The sequence below is a fragment of the Neophocaena asiaeorientalis genome, unplaced genomic scaffold (assembly GCF_003031525.2).
Source record: "Neophocaena asiaeorientalis asiaeorientalis breed wild unplaced genomic scaffold, Neophocaena_asiaeorientalis_V1.1 scaffold438, whole genome shotgun sequence".
Taxonomy (NCBI): Eukaryota; Metazoa; Chordata; class Mammalia; order Artiodactyla; family Phocoenidae; genus Neophocaena; species Neophocaena asiaeorientalis.
This window is the reverse complement of record NW_020173491.1, coordinates 4,677,184-4,691,566: the sequence shown is the minus strand read 5'-3', so window position 1 is coordinate 4,691,566 and position 14,383 is coordinate 4,677,184. Positions and strand designations below refer to the sequence as shown.

Here is a 14,383-nt window from a genome sequence, read left to right as displayed (position 1 = left end):
CTCACTCTTCATTTCAGTAGGCACTCACTAAAAAATGTTTGTAAGAGGTATGAATGAAGCAGTTCCATGCATTCATTTTTTTCCTAATAAATAAATACACATTTATCAAACAGCTATGTACAAAGCACTATGATGATTCAAAGGTAGGACACAGTTCCTGTCCTTAAAGAGTACGTAATCTAGAACACTCTTATAAAAGAAAATATTAATAATGAGATGTTTGCTTAAAATGGTTCACAGTTTGTAGCGAGAAATGCATTTTCAATCATTCAAGGAGAATTTTTGACCAAGTCCTGTGTATCCCTAAAAGACACTTCCCTTTGGTTGGCTGTGTAATCTTATGGAAGTCACTCTCCTCACATCTCAGTTACAAAAAACACCTTAATTCATAATTAGTAAGGAATAACTAATTACAATGAATAAAAATTATTTTTGCATATGAAAGCACTGAGGAATGTGACATAACATTATTAAAAAAGAACAGCTTTCATTATTTCATTAAAATCAGATTAACAAAATATTATGAATATTTGAAAATACTTTCACTATAGTACATTTTAACTGTAATAATAGAATAACTTTCCTAAAATATTACTTTTAAAAGTACTATTCTGTTTTATAAGAACTTCTCATGGCTTCCTATTCTAGTACGAATGAAATGCCTTACATCAAGCCTCATTCCTGCCTGACGACCAACCCAATCCCCTCCCCAGCTCACTTTTTGATGTTGCCCATAATCTAGATTTATCTTTGCTAAGCAGTCTCTGACCTTATACAAATATCTCTCCAGTAAGAATTTAAACAGTAGCTAGGTCAGTCTTATCCTAAAACCATACAATTTTCCCAACATCAAGTCTCTGGTTCACGCTATTCCCTGACTCTCTCTCAATGTCATTTTCCAGAAAAACCATTATCTAATCTTCCTCTTATAAATTCTGTTCAATTCTGCCTCTTCCACAGGACTCTATCTAAGTCTCTAGACAGCAGTGACTTCTCTCTTTTCCAATATTTATTAACTATAATGCTTTGTAGCAAGATATATTATCGTTTTTAACGTATTGTCTAATATTTTAACATGTAGGTCTAGTCTACCAAGCAACTGAAAGGCAGAGACTGTCTTAAGTTTCTTTTACTTTCCCTTTACTGCTATCCTAGTGCTATATAAAAAGAAAAGTACTTAATACAATTATCTATGGAAAAACATTAGTATACACACCAAATTATGTATTTATAAACAAATCCTATTTGATCATTTATAAACATATCCAATTTGGCAAATTATATACTCCCTTGACTTCTTTCATTTTTTAAATCAACAACAAACCCAGCTACCTTGTCATGTACCTGTCCAGTTTTCCCAGCACCATTTATTGAAGAGGCTGTCCTTTCTCCACTGTACATTCCTGCCTCCTTTATCAAAGATAAGGTGTCCATATGTGCGTGGGTTTATCTCTGGGCTTTCTATCCTGTTCCACTGATCTATCTTTCTGTTTTTGTGCCAGTACCATACTGTCTTGATTACTGTTGCTTTGTAATATAGTCTAAAGACCTTGACTTCTTTTTGAAAGTGATTTTAATAAACATTACTGATTTATTTTAACCTAGAATCCAAAATGGAAAATTTAACCTGGTCTACTCTATAAAGCCTGTGTTGTCTTTATCTTAGATGTAATTACAACAATATTAAAAATACCTTCTTTCTATTGAATGCCTACTAGGTGCCATACTCTGGACTAGGTTTTACAAATGTTTTCTTAAATTACCAAAAACAAAACACAGAGGTATTAAGCCCATTTTATAAATGTGATCAAAAATATTATGTCTCAGGCCCAATGTCACAACGGTGGTAAATGACAGAATTCAAATCCAGGCTGTTTGGCTCTACTATCTTTTGTGTACTATTCCAGGTGGTTTCTGGAATAGGCTCTTTAGTTTTGTCCTCTTATAATTTATGCTATTTTACTGTCCTTCATTAATTAATTTACATTATATGATGTATCTTCACTCAAAGCTTTTAGATAAAATTCGGGGGTGCCCATACAAACATAAAAAGGGCTTAATACGAAGAATTATAATACCAGTTGTTGAGCATTAATTCTAAAACCTAATTTTAACATCTGTTTAGCATCTAATTATATGCCAATTTCCATACTAGTCACTTTACATATATTATTTAATCCACCTAACAATGCTACCTCTCCATTGACCCCAACTCCTCACTTCGTGAACAAGAAAAGGTTAAAAAATGTTAGCAAGTTTCCTAAGAGTCACGTAGGAAGACAGAGCTAGATTTCACATTTACAGGGACTTCTCTGGTGGTCCAGTGGTTAAGACTCGGATCTCCCAATGCAGGGGGCAAGGGATCAATCCCCCGCTGGGGAACTAAGATCCCACATGCCACATGGCACGGCCAAAAACAAAAACAGATTTCACATTTGCAATTATCAAGATGGGTGAGATACAATTCTTAGATAATTCTATCTAGTTTTAATGTTTGAGGCTTTCTAATATTTGGTATAGGTGCAAATTAGTGTTATAATTACTATTGATACTATTAAAACAGTATTATTTACCAAAGAATTACTTCTAGGCAAAGACTGTAAAATCTTCAGCTGCAATAGCAGTAAAATGTTCAGATGATAGATGTATCAATCCCACTTTATAGAGTTATGGACTTACCAAGGTACAAGCAGTGGTATTATTAAACCCACTTAGGTTGGGCAAAAAAGCCCAGAGCTTATCTTCCCCATCTCTTCCCATTTTCTCACGAAAAAAAGAGCTCCTTGCCATTGTAAATCACAATTTGGGGGATTCATACTTCAGTAAGAGAACTGTGGCTCATTCATACGTGTCTGAAAGTCCAGTAATTGGAGACTTACACTGAATGGTTAATGAAACCATAAGAGACAAAAGTAAGTCTGATGACTCTAATTTATAATTAGAAAGCGGTAAGAGCAGCAACTGGAAACAGCAATCAGTTTAACACCTATAATAAAGCACTATTTTCCCAAACTTCAGGAATTCCGCAGATTGTACATAGGCACAGGAGTTTTGAAATGTTTACAAGTTATTGTATGGCAAACGAATTTAGCAGAATACTGAAATAGAGTCCTTAGCCTTATGTATATGGAGGTATAAAGGAAATTCCAGTCACTTACCTGCTTTTAATTGAAAAGTTACATTTTTTACGATTAGTATGCTGTGGTCCATACATTTTAAGACTCAGCTGCTCTTAACTAAAATTATCAGTTCTCGACAGCATACTTTAAGAGGGACACAGAAAGAATTAAAGTACAACTAGATACATCAACAAAATAAAAAAACTGCTTATGGATGGATTCCTCAGTGCCTAGAGAGCACAGAACACAGGGTACCACCAGTTCAGTATTCAATAAATACTTGTTGATTCAAATAGTCAAAAGGTTAGTACAAAATATCGTCCCAAGGGGAGATATGATCATTGTTTTCCGAATGTTAAGATTATCATGCAGACACAGGACTAGGTTAATTCTCTGAGGCCTTTGAAGACAGAACTTCAGTCACTGAGAAGAACCAATTGCAGGCAAAGTTTGCTTCCAAATAAGAAGAAATTTTGTGATAATTAGAGCTTTCTAATAATAAGAGGGCTGTTTAAAGTAGTAACAATCTGGTTCTTGTAAGTATCCTATGAGTAAGTAAAAAAGGATTTGCAAATGATGGACTATTTCATGCTGAGGCAATGATTACTAGCATATTCACCTGACACTGGCATGGATTTTGGAAAACTGGCGAGGCTGGTCTCTGACGCACCTTGAAGGTCCCGAAGTCGAGTGAGGTACTGCTGCTGCCCTAGAGCACCATCTTCACTGTCCAACGGCCTTCTCTGAGCAAGCCCTTGCTTCTGAAATGTCAACTTCAAACCACCTTCCTATTAAACAAACACCATTAATAAGAAAGAAATGATTAAAAAAAAAAACTCGTAGTATATCGAGAGAAATCTTTTACTTAGAAAAAGTGAGGTTAAAAACCCTGAAAAGTTAGTCATGTTCTCTTATTCATACATCAATTGGAGAAAAACATTTAATCAATTTCTATAATGAATATTAAAATTTCTATCTTAAATGAAAAACATCCAGATATTACATATACTTTTCTGAGCAAAACAGAGCTTTTCATGTGACTAGCACATTGTAACCCTTTCAGCTTCTGACCTATGTCTCTGTGTACACTATTCACATGACATATTAGAAGATATTACCCATGTTTTAGACACTGAGTAATCAATTTAGCTTCAAAAATCATACTGAACAATGAAATGTTACTGATAACAGGGCATGCTAAATGTTTAAAACAGGAAGTGCACTGACATACCACGTGAATACTATATAAAAGAACCAAACAATAAGAAATTGTCAGACTGTTTAAGAAAGCATCTTGATCTGCAGAAGGACTATTTTCAGAAGTATAGGTAGAAAAACATATTTAATGATGATTCCTCTAGTAGAATATTCAAGTTTAATAACCTGGTTATCTAAAAGAAAACAATCCAAATGCCAGAAAACAAGTATGTGAAGGAAGTAAGAGTAAGAGCAGGCAGCCATTTGCAGGAAAAGCATGCTGCACACCGCAATCGCAATCAGGTCCTAGGGCAATAAAAATAAACATACGTCTTTGATTTTCACTGTAAACTCCTTTTCTCGTACATGCTTCTTCACCTTTGACATCTGTGTTGACTGATCGTGTTCTTCTTTAACGCCAGCACCTGCAGGAGTGGGCACGCTGGGCTCGCTATATTCTGTAGCTGCGCCAGAGCTGTCCAGCAGCTTTGTGGTATAGAAAGAAGCCACTGCATTGGCATCATAACTTCTTCTAGCTGAAGGCCACTTCCCTTTCAGGACTGTTTGACAAATACTGTCCAACCGGTTGATCATCACACGGTCCTGGAAAAGCATGAACATCAAAGGATAATTTTAATAACTGAGTCAGAACTTTGGGGATCACAGCCTTGATGGATTTAACCCTGGTACAACATATGTGTATTTGGTATGCATACATATTCTCACATACATTTACAATTCTACACAAATTCCCATTGGTGACATTAAAAAATATTATACTATAAAGGTATTTTTCTGTTCTTTTGTTTTTATAAGAGTAACACAGGTTCCTTGTACAAAGTTCAAACAACTCAGAAGTATACATAAAAGTAAAGAGTTCTCTCCTCTCCCATTTATTTCCCAACCTCACTCCTAAAGGTAAGTACTCTTCTACTAGCCTAGTCACATACTGGAAGAAGAACTGTCTTAATCCAATCTGAACTTCCACCACTATATGTACATGTACTTAAATGAACCTTTTTTCTAGGTCACAACTGGCTTGGTAAATTTCTTCAAGAAGACCCACTTAAAAGCACTTAATTCATAAAGTAGCACCTGAATACTAACTTGTATGTGAACATAAGCATTCATTATCTTTTCTTCTAAATATTCTAAGGTTATATTGAGAAACACATATATTTAAGTAGACCTAATTTACTTGATAGTAATATTTGATACTTTTAATGCTAACACCAAAATGTCATTCCACATATAAGTGACTTTTTTTTACTACATAATATCTATCATTAAAGAAATATAGAAAAATACTCAAAAAATGACCTATTCCAGCAAGAAATTACTCATTTACCTTTGGCCAGTACGAAGCGGCCAGCATGTATCCACCTTGTAGGATGTAAGCAGACTCTGGGGTCCCGTTGTTCATCTGGAAACTATCCTGGGTCTCATCCTGGGTAGTGCTCAGTGATGCGACGCTTTCTTCATCATAGGCTTTCACGTGAGGGGTACCTTCTGCTAAGAATAATCATAACCAATTATAACTGTTTTAAAAAGACTGCGTAACACAATTTTACATATACTTTTCAAATCCTATATAATTATTCAGATATATTTGAAAATGAAAAGTTAGAAGTAAAAAAAAATTCACCTAGAATACAATAAAGTACTCATTATTTTTAAAATTGAAACAAAAGCACAATAAGTGGCATAAAGGAGTTTGAGGAAAAAAGGGTTAACAAAACATCCCTTTCTGCATGAAAATTTGAACCATGGTTAACACTCTAGGTCTGTTTCCCTGGAAATACATAAACTCCTGATTGGTAAACTGTATCTGCACTGGGAGGACACAAATATTGCTGGGGAGGCTATCATTCTCTAAAGAGGGGACTCTCATAATTGGGCACGTCCCTTGTGGTAACCCTGAAAGTCATGCTTCTGGAGTTGTTACAGGAGGTTCTCACTCTTGTGGGTATCACAGTGGCTCCTGTGTCCACTTGATGTTGACTCATTTCCTGCGCTGTTAGACTTCTATAAGGACACCCGCAGAAGAGGACCACCTAACACTACCGACAGGCTGAAGTTCCTATGCTAGATCTTTCTAAGTAGGGCCAAGTAGGGCCTATGATACTCTTGTAAGTCGGACTGGTGGCTGTTATAAAATATTACCTGTATTTGTTCACTGATCAACTTGTTCCAGGCAAGATGTAATACTAAATTTAAGGCAATCACAAAGTAATAAAATTACTGTGCCAAGTTGCTAATCCGGTTTGACTAACCCATTTTGCAATGTGAATACTGAATACGGAGTAAGAACCAGGAATTTAGTTGCGTTTTCAGTAGTCCTTCTCTAAGAAAATCTGTACACATAAAATTTAAATATGCTTAAGTGATCCAAATCAATTCTTTTCATTTTCATGTGAAATGCTGTCTTAAAATAGAAAAAGCACTTTATGCATATACCTCGCTTTTGGACTTCCTCTTCTTCACTGTCACTTTCTTCTGATGAAGATGAGGAGGATGATGAGGAAGAGGAGGACGAGGATGAGGATGAAGATGATGCTGAAGAACAAGAGGAGGAAGAAGAAGAGCTAGAGCCTGATCGAGAGTGGGAACAAGAAGAAGAGGAAGACGAGGAAGAAGATGATCTGGAAGAACAGGACGATCTCTCAGAATCAGAGTCAGAATCAGAACTAGAGTCTGATCCTCTTTTGTGGACTCGCTGCTTCTTAGAAGCTGGGTTTGGAGTTAGAGGCTCTGTTCTGGCTGCAACCATGCGTCTGTCTGTTTCACCTTTTCCACCAGATTTCTGGTCTCCAGTAGCCTGTGGTAAAACACCATTCTTTGGACTTACAGGCTCAGACTTTATTAGTGTCCTGGTTTCCTCAGAAGTCATAGATTCTTCTTCAGAAAACTGAGGCTCCTCTTTAAGGTTTTCACTTTTAACTTTCACATCCTCTAGAATAATACCTTTAGGATCTAGGAGCCTAGGTAGAGAGGTAAGAGGAGAAGCAGAAAGTGCTACTTGATATTGCTGTAAAAGTGGGGTAGAAGTCCTTGAATGAGCCATCTTACTTTGACTGTAGTTCCTTTGAGCTGCCATAAATGAGAGTTCAGGATCACGAAGAATGTGATAGTCTGTTCGGCTCACCCCGTGTTTAGCAGCTCCAATGAGCAAGTCCCTATCATGAGGGCCACACTCCCACCAGACTGGTAAGTCTGGATTTGGATGGCAAAGCTTCAAGCGCTCAAACAACTGTGGATGTCGGAGGGCCTGTTCCCTTACTTTCCTTAGAAGTTCAATGCGATATAAAGTCCTAGAAGCACGTTCTTCTGTGATTGGCTGGATAAAAATATTTGGATCCACCAATTCTACATTGAAACAAGAACAAACATATTACACTCAAAGATACTTCATTATAGATTTAAAACAAATAAAGCAACTTCTAAAATGCACCTCTACTCAATATCATTGTATACTTTCCAGAATTTCTTTTTAACGTTTTTAAATGAGGAGAAATATAAATTTTAGAAAGAAGTACTAAAAATCATGTAACATATAACACTGGATCTACAGAAAGTTAAGTAAAACATTAAAGTTATTTTGGAGGTGTGTTAATATAACTAGGAAGTTACTTTTAAGAAATTCCCTATGAGCCAATGTCATACTATTATGTGTTTTAAAGAGAAAAGCACTCAAATTCATTTATAAATACAAATTAAATCTGTTAAATTAACACCCCATAAGCAAACCTAAGTCCACATATCCTTAACTGCACCGAGGTAACTCAGGGCATTACAGTGAACTTACAGGGACAACAAAGGCTTTCTTAAAATTTGATGGAAACATGGGAATAATTGTCAAACAGTGTATGAACTACCAGCCTGAGATAGTTCAGTTTTAACATCAGACCATACTCTGTTCCTTTTGATGAGGTCTGATCTTTGTGAGCAGAGATACTGGCAGTTGAGAAGTACTCAAAAAAAGATAGAGGTTTGTTGAAATAATGTAGAGACCACCTGAAGGAGTTACTAATGGCCAAATGTGGAACAATTTGAACATCAAAATGAATTCTGATAGTACTGGATTATAACCTACAGAATAAAAAATAAATACCCACATGAAAAAATACTAATATGAATAAATAATTAAGTAGACTAGGGAGAAGGAACAGCTTTTCCTTGCAGGAGAACTGCATAGTAAAAACTGTTGCGGACAAGATCTACTGATGGTTACTGAAATCAATGGGTGAAAGTTTGAGTAGAACAGGATCTGTGTTGTCTCAAAGTATCTTCTTAAGATATCTGTTAACTACAGGGGAGAAGATAACCATTTTACACTGGAAAAATGCAGCATAAACTAGCTAATCCAAAGAATCAAGGGCAACATCATCAGTAATAAGACACAATGACATCATGAACCCCTTGACATTACATTCCAAGAAGGACACAACATTTCTGAGGTATTCTTGCAAAAAAAGGCATAACCTCAATCCAATTGTGTGAAAACACAAGACAAATCCAAATTGAGGGGTTTATGGCAAAACTGATCAAAGGTATCAAGGTCATTAAAGAAAACAACAACTACAACAACAACCCCAAAACTGAGGAACTGTTACAGACTGCAGGAGGCTAAGGAGAAAGAACACCAAATACAATGTGGGCTCCTGGAACAAAAAAGGACATCAGTAGAAAAACTAGTAAGATTTGAATAGGTATTTAGTATGGTATTGTACTAATTGGGCTAATAATTATACTATAACTATAGTCATGTAAGATTTTAACATTAGGGAAGAGTGAGGGATATATGGAAAATCCCTACATGGGCTTCAAAAACAATTAAATTCACCCCAGAACAGTCCCTTAGCTGAGCATTAGCAGCTCTGATTGTTTTCATTTTGTTTTGTTTCGTTGAAGGCCCTGGGTGTTTTTTTCCTACTAAAACTCTTTAAAATGTCTTTTGAGTGGAGGTCTCACTTCTTGCAAAATTACTTGCGTAAATAAGCCCTCTAAGCACAGTTCCTATAAGACGGACTAAAAACACATGTTAGTTCTGTTTACCAAAAACTATCCTTTATCTTCCACCTCCCACAATCATAAATCTAAATCTAATAAAAACACTATTTTCTCAAAATTAAATGTGTACCTTTATTCTCTTTAGATCTCATTTCAATAGTAGAAATAAGGAGTAAAGGATCTTTGAACAGAGTTTATTTACAATTCAGAAAAACTGGTGAAATGTTGAATTAGAGAGTACTAAAATAAAATAGCTGGAAATTTCTGAATTTTACTAATTTTGCTTCTTTGATTGAAACAAGGAAAAAAAGAAATTTTATACATACCATCTTTGGAAGGAAGACGACAAACCCTCCGACACATAGACATAAATGCATACAAATATTTCTCCAAACTATCATCAGTTTTCTTATGTAGCCTAGCCATAGCTCTAAATTTTGTCCAATCAAATTGGCCTCTGTCAGGATCAAACACCACTCCAAATGTAGATACAACTCTATAAAAGTCAGCTTCTTCTCTTCTTGTCCATCTATTTTGAATAGATTAAAGAAAAAGTCACATTTCTCATGGAAGTAAATAAATATTAATGCAAAATACAATGACTATAATAAAAATTTAAAACCATTCCAAGTACCTAACACTTTAAAGGATTAAATCCAGGGCTATTTCCTTAGAAATAGATTTTAAAATGCCAGCTGACTCACCTATCCAACTGTGCTTCTTTTCCTTCAGACAATAATAGTTTTTTGCATACTTACTGTGCAAAAAAATATGCATGGGATACAAGATTGTATAGGATATGACAACCCTCCCTTTGGGAAAAAGATAAAACATTTCAAACATATTTACAGTATAAGGTAGTATTTTACACCTGTATGTATTATAGAAACCATGAATTTTAGGACAGCACAGAAGATGGAAGGATCTGTTCAAACTTGAGTGATGAAGAAAGGCATCACAGAGTAAGTGGCATTTAAGATGGAACAAGGTTAAGATTAAGGGAGGGAACTAGAAAGAGGGCACAGAATAAGCAAAGTAGGAAGTAATCTACATTTTAAGGGGATGATGACTATTCCAGATTGAAAAGGAGAAGGCTCATATTGGGACAGAGGAAGATAGGCTCGGGGTCAGTTTATAAAACACTCTAAATGTCTGGCTAAAAATAGTCTCTATTCAGTTGAAAGCTCCTGAAGATACTTTAAGAGGGTAATATCCTCACACACCATAGATCTCCGAACACAGTAGAATCTTTTCCCTGGTTAACAATCACAAGTTTGTTGTGTAATGAGAAAAAGCATATGAGAAAGACCTTTGAAAAACATTAACAGGCCATTTTTATCATAATTATACATTAAGAAGATTAATGATGATGTAAAAATAGTCATTCTGGGAAACCAACCAATCAAGTCATATGAACCTTGTACCTGAGTGATAAAGTAGGAATAGAAAAGAAAGGATAAATTCAAGGATTACATAGGACACAAAAAAATATGACACCTACCTTCAAAGAATTTACAAGTTAGAAAGGTAAGACATGGAAAGGAAAAGATGAATGCCATTACAGTATCTTTTATTATTCTGAAAATGACTAGTTTTATTTAGATAAGTGCTATATGAGTGCAGAAAGCAGGGAGAATACTGTGAGCTAGTCTGGTTGAGAAAAACACTAATAGAGGAGATAGAACATGTGTTGAACTCTGAAGTAGTAGGGCGAGGTATGGACTAAAAAGTAGGAAGAAGGGTATTCTGGGTGATAGGAACAACTTAAGTAGGGTACTGAGTCAAGACTAAGTGGGGCATTCAGGCAGAGGGAATAGGAGAGAATAAAATTAGTAATGCATGCTGTGGCCTAAACTGAAGAGACTCGAATTAATTAAGAAGTTAGACTTTATACCTATACTAAGTAAAGAGCCATTGAATATCATGATAAAACTAGTACTTTAGGAAGATTATCCAGATCTGCCAGAGCAAGGGAAAATGTATGCAGCAGATTAAAGATGGTCACAGTCATTGCCACAGCTCGCTTTGAGAGATGCAACCTATTTTCCTTTCCCTTAAATTCTGGTTGGCCCTGTGACTTTTTTGACCAGCAGTAGGTGGCAGAAGTGACACTCTGTAACTGCAGAGGCTGGGTCTTAAGAAATCTGCAGCTTCTGCCTTTGCCACTTGGAATGCTCCCTCTTAGAATCTGAGCTCCCAGCTGGCAGTCAGCACCAACTGCCAACCATGTGAGTGAGGCCATTATGGACCTTCCAGCCCTCACCTCCCTCCAGCCAACACCACGGGAAGCAGAAGAACCATCTGGTCAACCCACAGAATAGTGACAAACAAAAAACTGATGTTGTTTTTACGTCACTATGTTTTGGGGTGGGTTGTTATGCAACGATAGATAACCGAAACAGTAAATTTACACAGGTAGTAGTAGTTGAAGATTACGTCTAGGATAGCTAAAATCTTAAGTGTCAGACTAAATTCTGGTTACAATGAATGTGTTGCAAATGAAACAAAGGAACAATGATTTATCTTTCAGAAAAAAATCCAAAGATCCAGGTTTAATAAGGATGCCAGGTTATTGCTAAACTCTCTTATTCTTTTCCATATATTCTATCCTTTTTAAGAAGTTAAAGCTTTTGGGATGAGAGAAGTTTGCCTGTCTTCCTAACAAGCCTCTTGAAGAAGTTCTATGACTATTTGTTCCCCTTTGACATCAGTAGTTTTAAGGGTTCATCCTCTGTAAAAAGCATAGATGAACTTCTCTTCCATACATTCTTATATTTCATTAATGTCATCATGTAAAATAAGATACAGTGGAATTTATTTCATATAATTTAAACATACGTTTCATTGATAATTTAATTCTTGAGTTTGCACCTTCATTTTTCCCCATACCTCACTGTTCATAAACATGACAAAAGAATGATTAAAGTATGGACTAATAACTATAAAATGCAATAATCTGTATTATCTTAACCATATTTGTGTGTACATATATTTATATACATGTGTATGTATGCGTAAAGCATTTTGCTTTGACCAACTTCTCTACCTACATACATTTTTCACAACGTGAGATAATCGTACCCTAACAGACTTCAGAATGAACACTTTATTTAGATACTATATATTAAAAATTTAGTGCTATTGTCTTACCTCTGCTGTCTTTCTATCTTGGCTGCCATTTTAGGATTAAGAGTGGCTTCTTCATAAAGAGGCTGCATAACACTGGCAGGCACTGAGAAAGTAGGTTGTATCTGCTGGATTTGTCTGTTTTTATTAGTACGCTGATATGCAGTGATGAGACGCCTCAAACGTGTGGTTAAAGCTGACTGAGTAGGCCAATAAATTTTATCACCCTCCATCAGTTGACCATCTACATTTAAAGAAACTCATGTCAATTAAAAAAAAAAAAAAACTAAAACCCCAAAACTAAACAGATACTGTCATGAAGTTCACAAAAGCAGCAAAATTTCCCTACTTAAAATTTTTTCTTCCAATCTGATTATGTGAAAAACAAAAACAAAACAAATCTCTCAAAAAAGTTTTAACTATAGCTCTAAAAATTACAACAAACTTTAAGAGCAAGCTCAAAGAGTAGGTCACGGTGGAATAAAGAACTACAATGTTATATATTTAAATAGAACTTCATTTGCACAGAAAATACAACTCTTGCATTTCCAGGTCTAATATATCTTACTGGAAGGCAAATACTCAATGCCTTAACTTAAATAAATTAAAAGTCCAACTGAAATCCATTGAGAAGTTGAACACTATAAAGTCTTCAAATTAAAGCTTTCTGTATTAAGTTTATCTCAATTTAATTAGAATGAAACACGTAAAAAGTCATCAGGGAGGAACATATGTTTTAAAAAATTCAATATGACAATGCTGTAACTTTTAAGTTTTCATTCACCTAATAAAAGTGCAAGATCTAACTCTCTATTTCTACAGTGTAATATAACCATATATACCATAATCAAGTGGTAATCATTCATGCGAAGGAAAAACTACTCCTTTATTCCTAGTTGAATTACAGGAAGATGAGGCACTATTCCCCTTGGGTACCAGCTGGGAATGAATGTACTCTAGTGACAGTACGTTTCTATCTTGATATCAGAAGGAAGGAGAAGCAAGACCGTGTACAGAAAAGCCTGTAGAAACTGAGTGATAAAAGAATGTTTCTCAATGTGTGTATGAACAAATAAGAAACAGATTATTAAATTAACACTAATGGTGTGTTTAATGGTGAAATGTCACATACCAGTGTAATAATCAAGCCACAAAATCATCAAAGCTCCTATTCTATAAAAATTCAGTGAGTCACTGAGTAAAATTTACAACTAAAAATATTGTTAAATTTCCTATCAACTATGTTCTATAATGATTGCAACTGTCTTCAATAAATTTCACATACATTTGAGACATACAGAAGTGTATTAGTTTACTGATCTCATGGTATCATGGGAATGCTAATTTACAATAATACTAAGTAAAGAAATAAATGCTATTTACCTCCATCTGCTATAACAAGATCTCCTGGTGAGGAAACATCATCCTTTTAAAAGAAAACAGAAATTTGTCACAGGGTAACTGGGTCAAGATGTAAGAGAATCGATTTTCTTTATAATAGAATACTTTCTTTTGCAATAGAATTTTAAAAATTCAATTTATTTAAACTAAAAAAACCCAAACCAAAAACATTTCACCCATTTCCATCCTGCCTCTAACATCAAGCCTCTGGCAACCACAATCTATTCTCTTTATCTATCAACTTAGTTAAAAAAAATTTCTTTTTAGATTCCACATATAAGAGACATCACACAATATCTGTGTTTTTCTGACTTATTTTACTTAGTACAATGCTCTCAAGGTCCATCCATGTTGTTGCAAATGGCAACATTTCATTCTTTTTAAAGACTGAATAATATTCCATTGTGTATATATATACACACACACATATGAATATACATCACAATCTCTTTATCCATTTGTCTATCGATGGACACCTAGGTTGTTTCCACATCTTGGCTACTGTAAATAAAACTTCAAACCACATGTGA

At 35.1% G+C, this 14,383-nt stretch overlaps 1 protein-coding gene across 8 annotated transcripts in view; it reads right to left on the bottom strand.

The window, feature by feature from the left end:
* The window catches only part of CHD9 (chromodomain helicase DNA binding protein 9), a 244,148-nt gene that overhangs the window by 15,401 nt on the left and 214,364 nt on the right, over window positions 1–14,383 (bottom strand). For 3 of the 8 annotated variants that reach the window (XM_024747338.1, XM_024747339.1, XM_024747345.1), the window contains 7 exons: window positions 13,836–13,878; window positions 12,477–12,696; window positions 9,653–9,855; window positions 6,774–7,682; window positions 5,665–5,828; window positions 4,647–4,919; window positions 3,739–3,907 (listed from right to left, as the gene is read on the bottom strand). In XM_024747338.1, the coding sequence (XP_024603106.1) occupies window positions 3,739–3,907; window positions 4,647–4,919; window positions 5,665–5,828; window positions 6,774–7,682; window positions 9,653–9,855; window positions 12,477–12,696; window positions 13,836–13,878 (1,981 nt within the window). The remainder of the gene's footprint in view (window positions 1–3,738; window positions 3,908–4,646; window positions 4,920–5,664; window positions 5,829–6,773; window positions 7,683–9,652; window positions 9,856–12,476; window positions 12,697–13,835; window positions 13,879–14,383) is intronic. The other 5 variants (XM_024747342.1, XM_024747341.1, XM_024747344.1 and 2 more) reach the window with 5 other exon arrangements.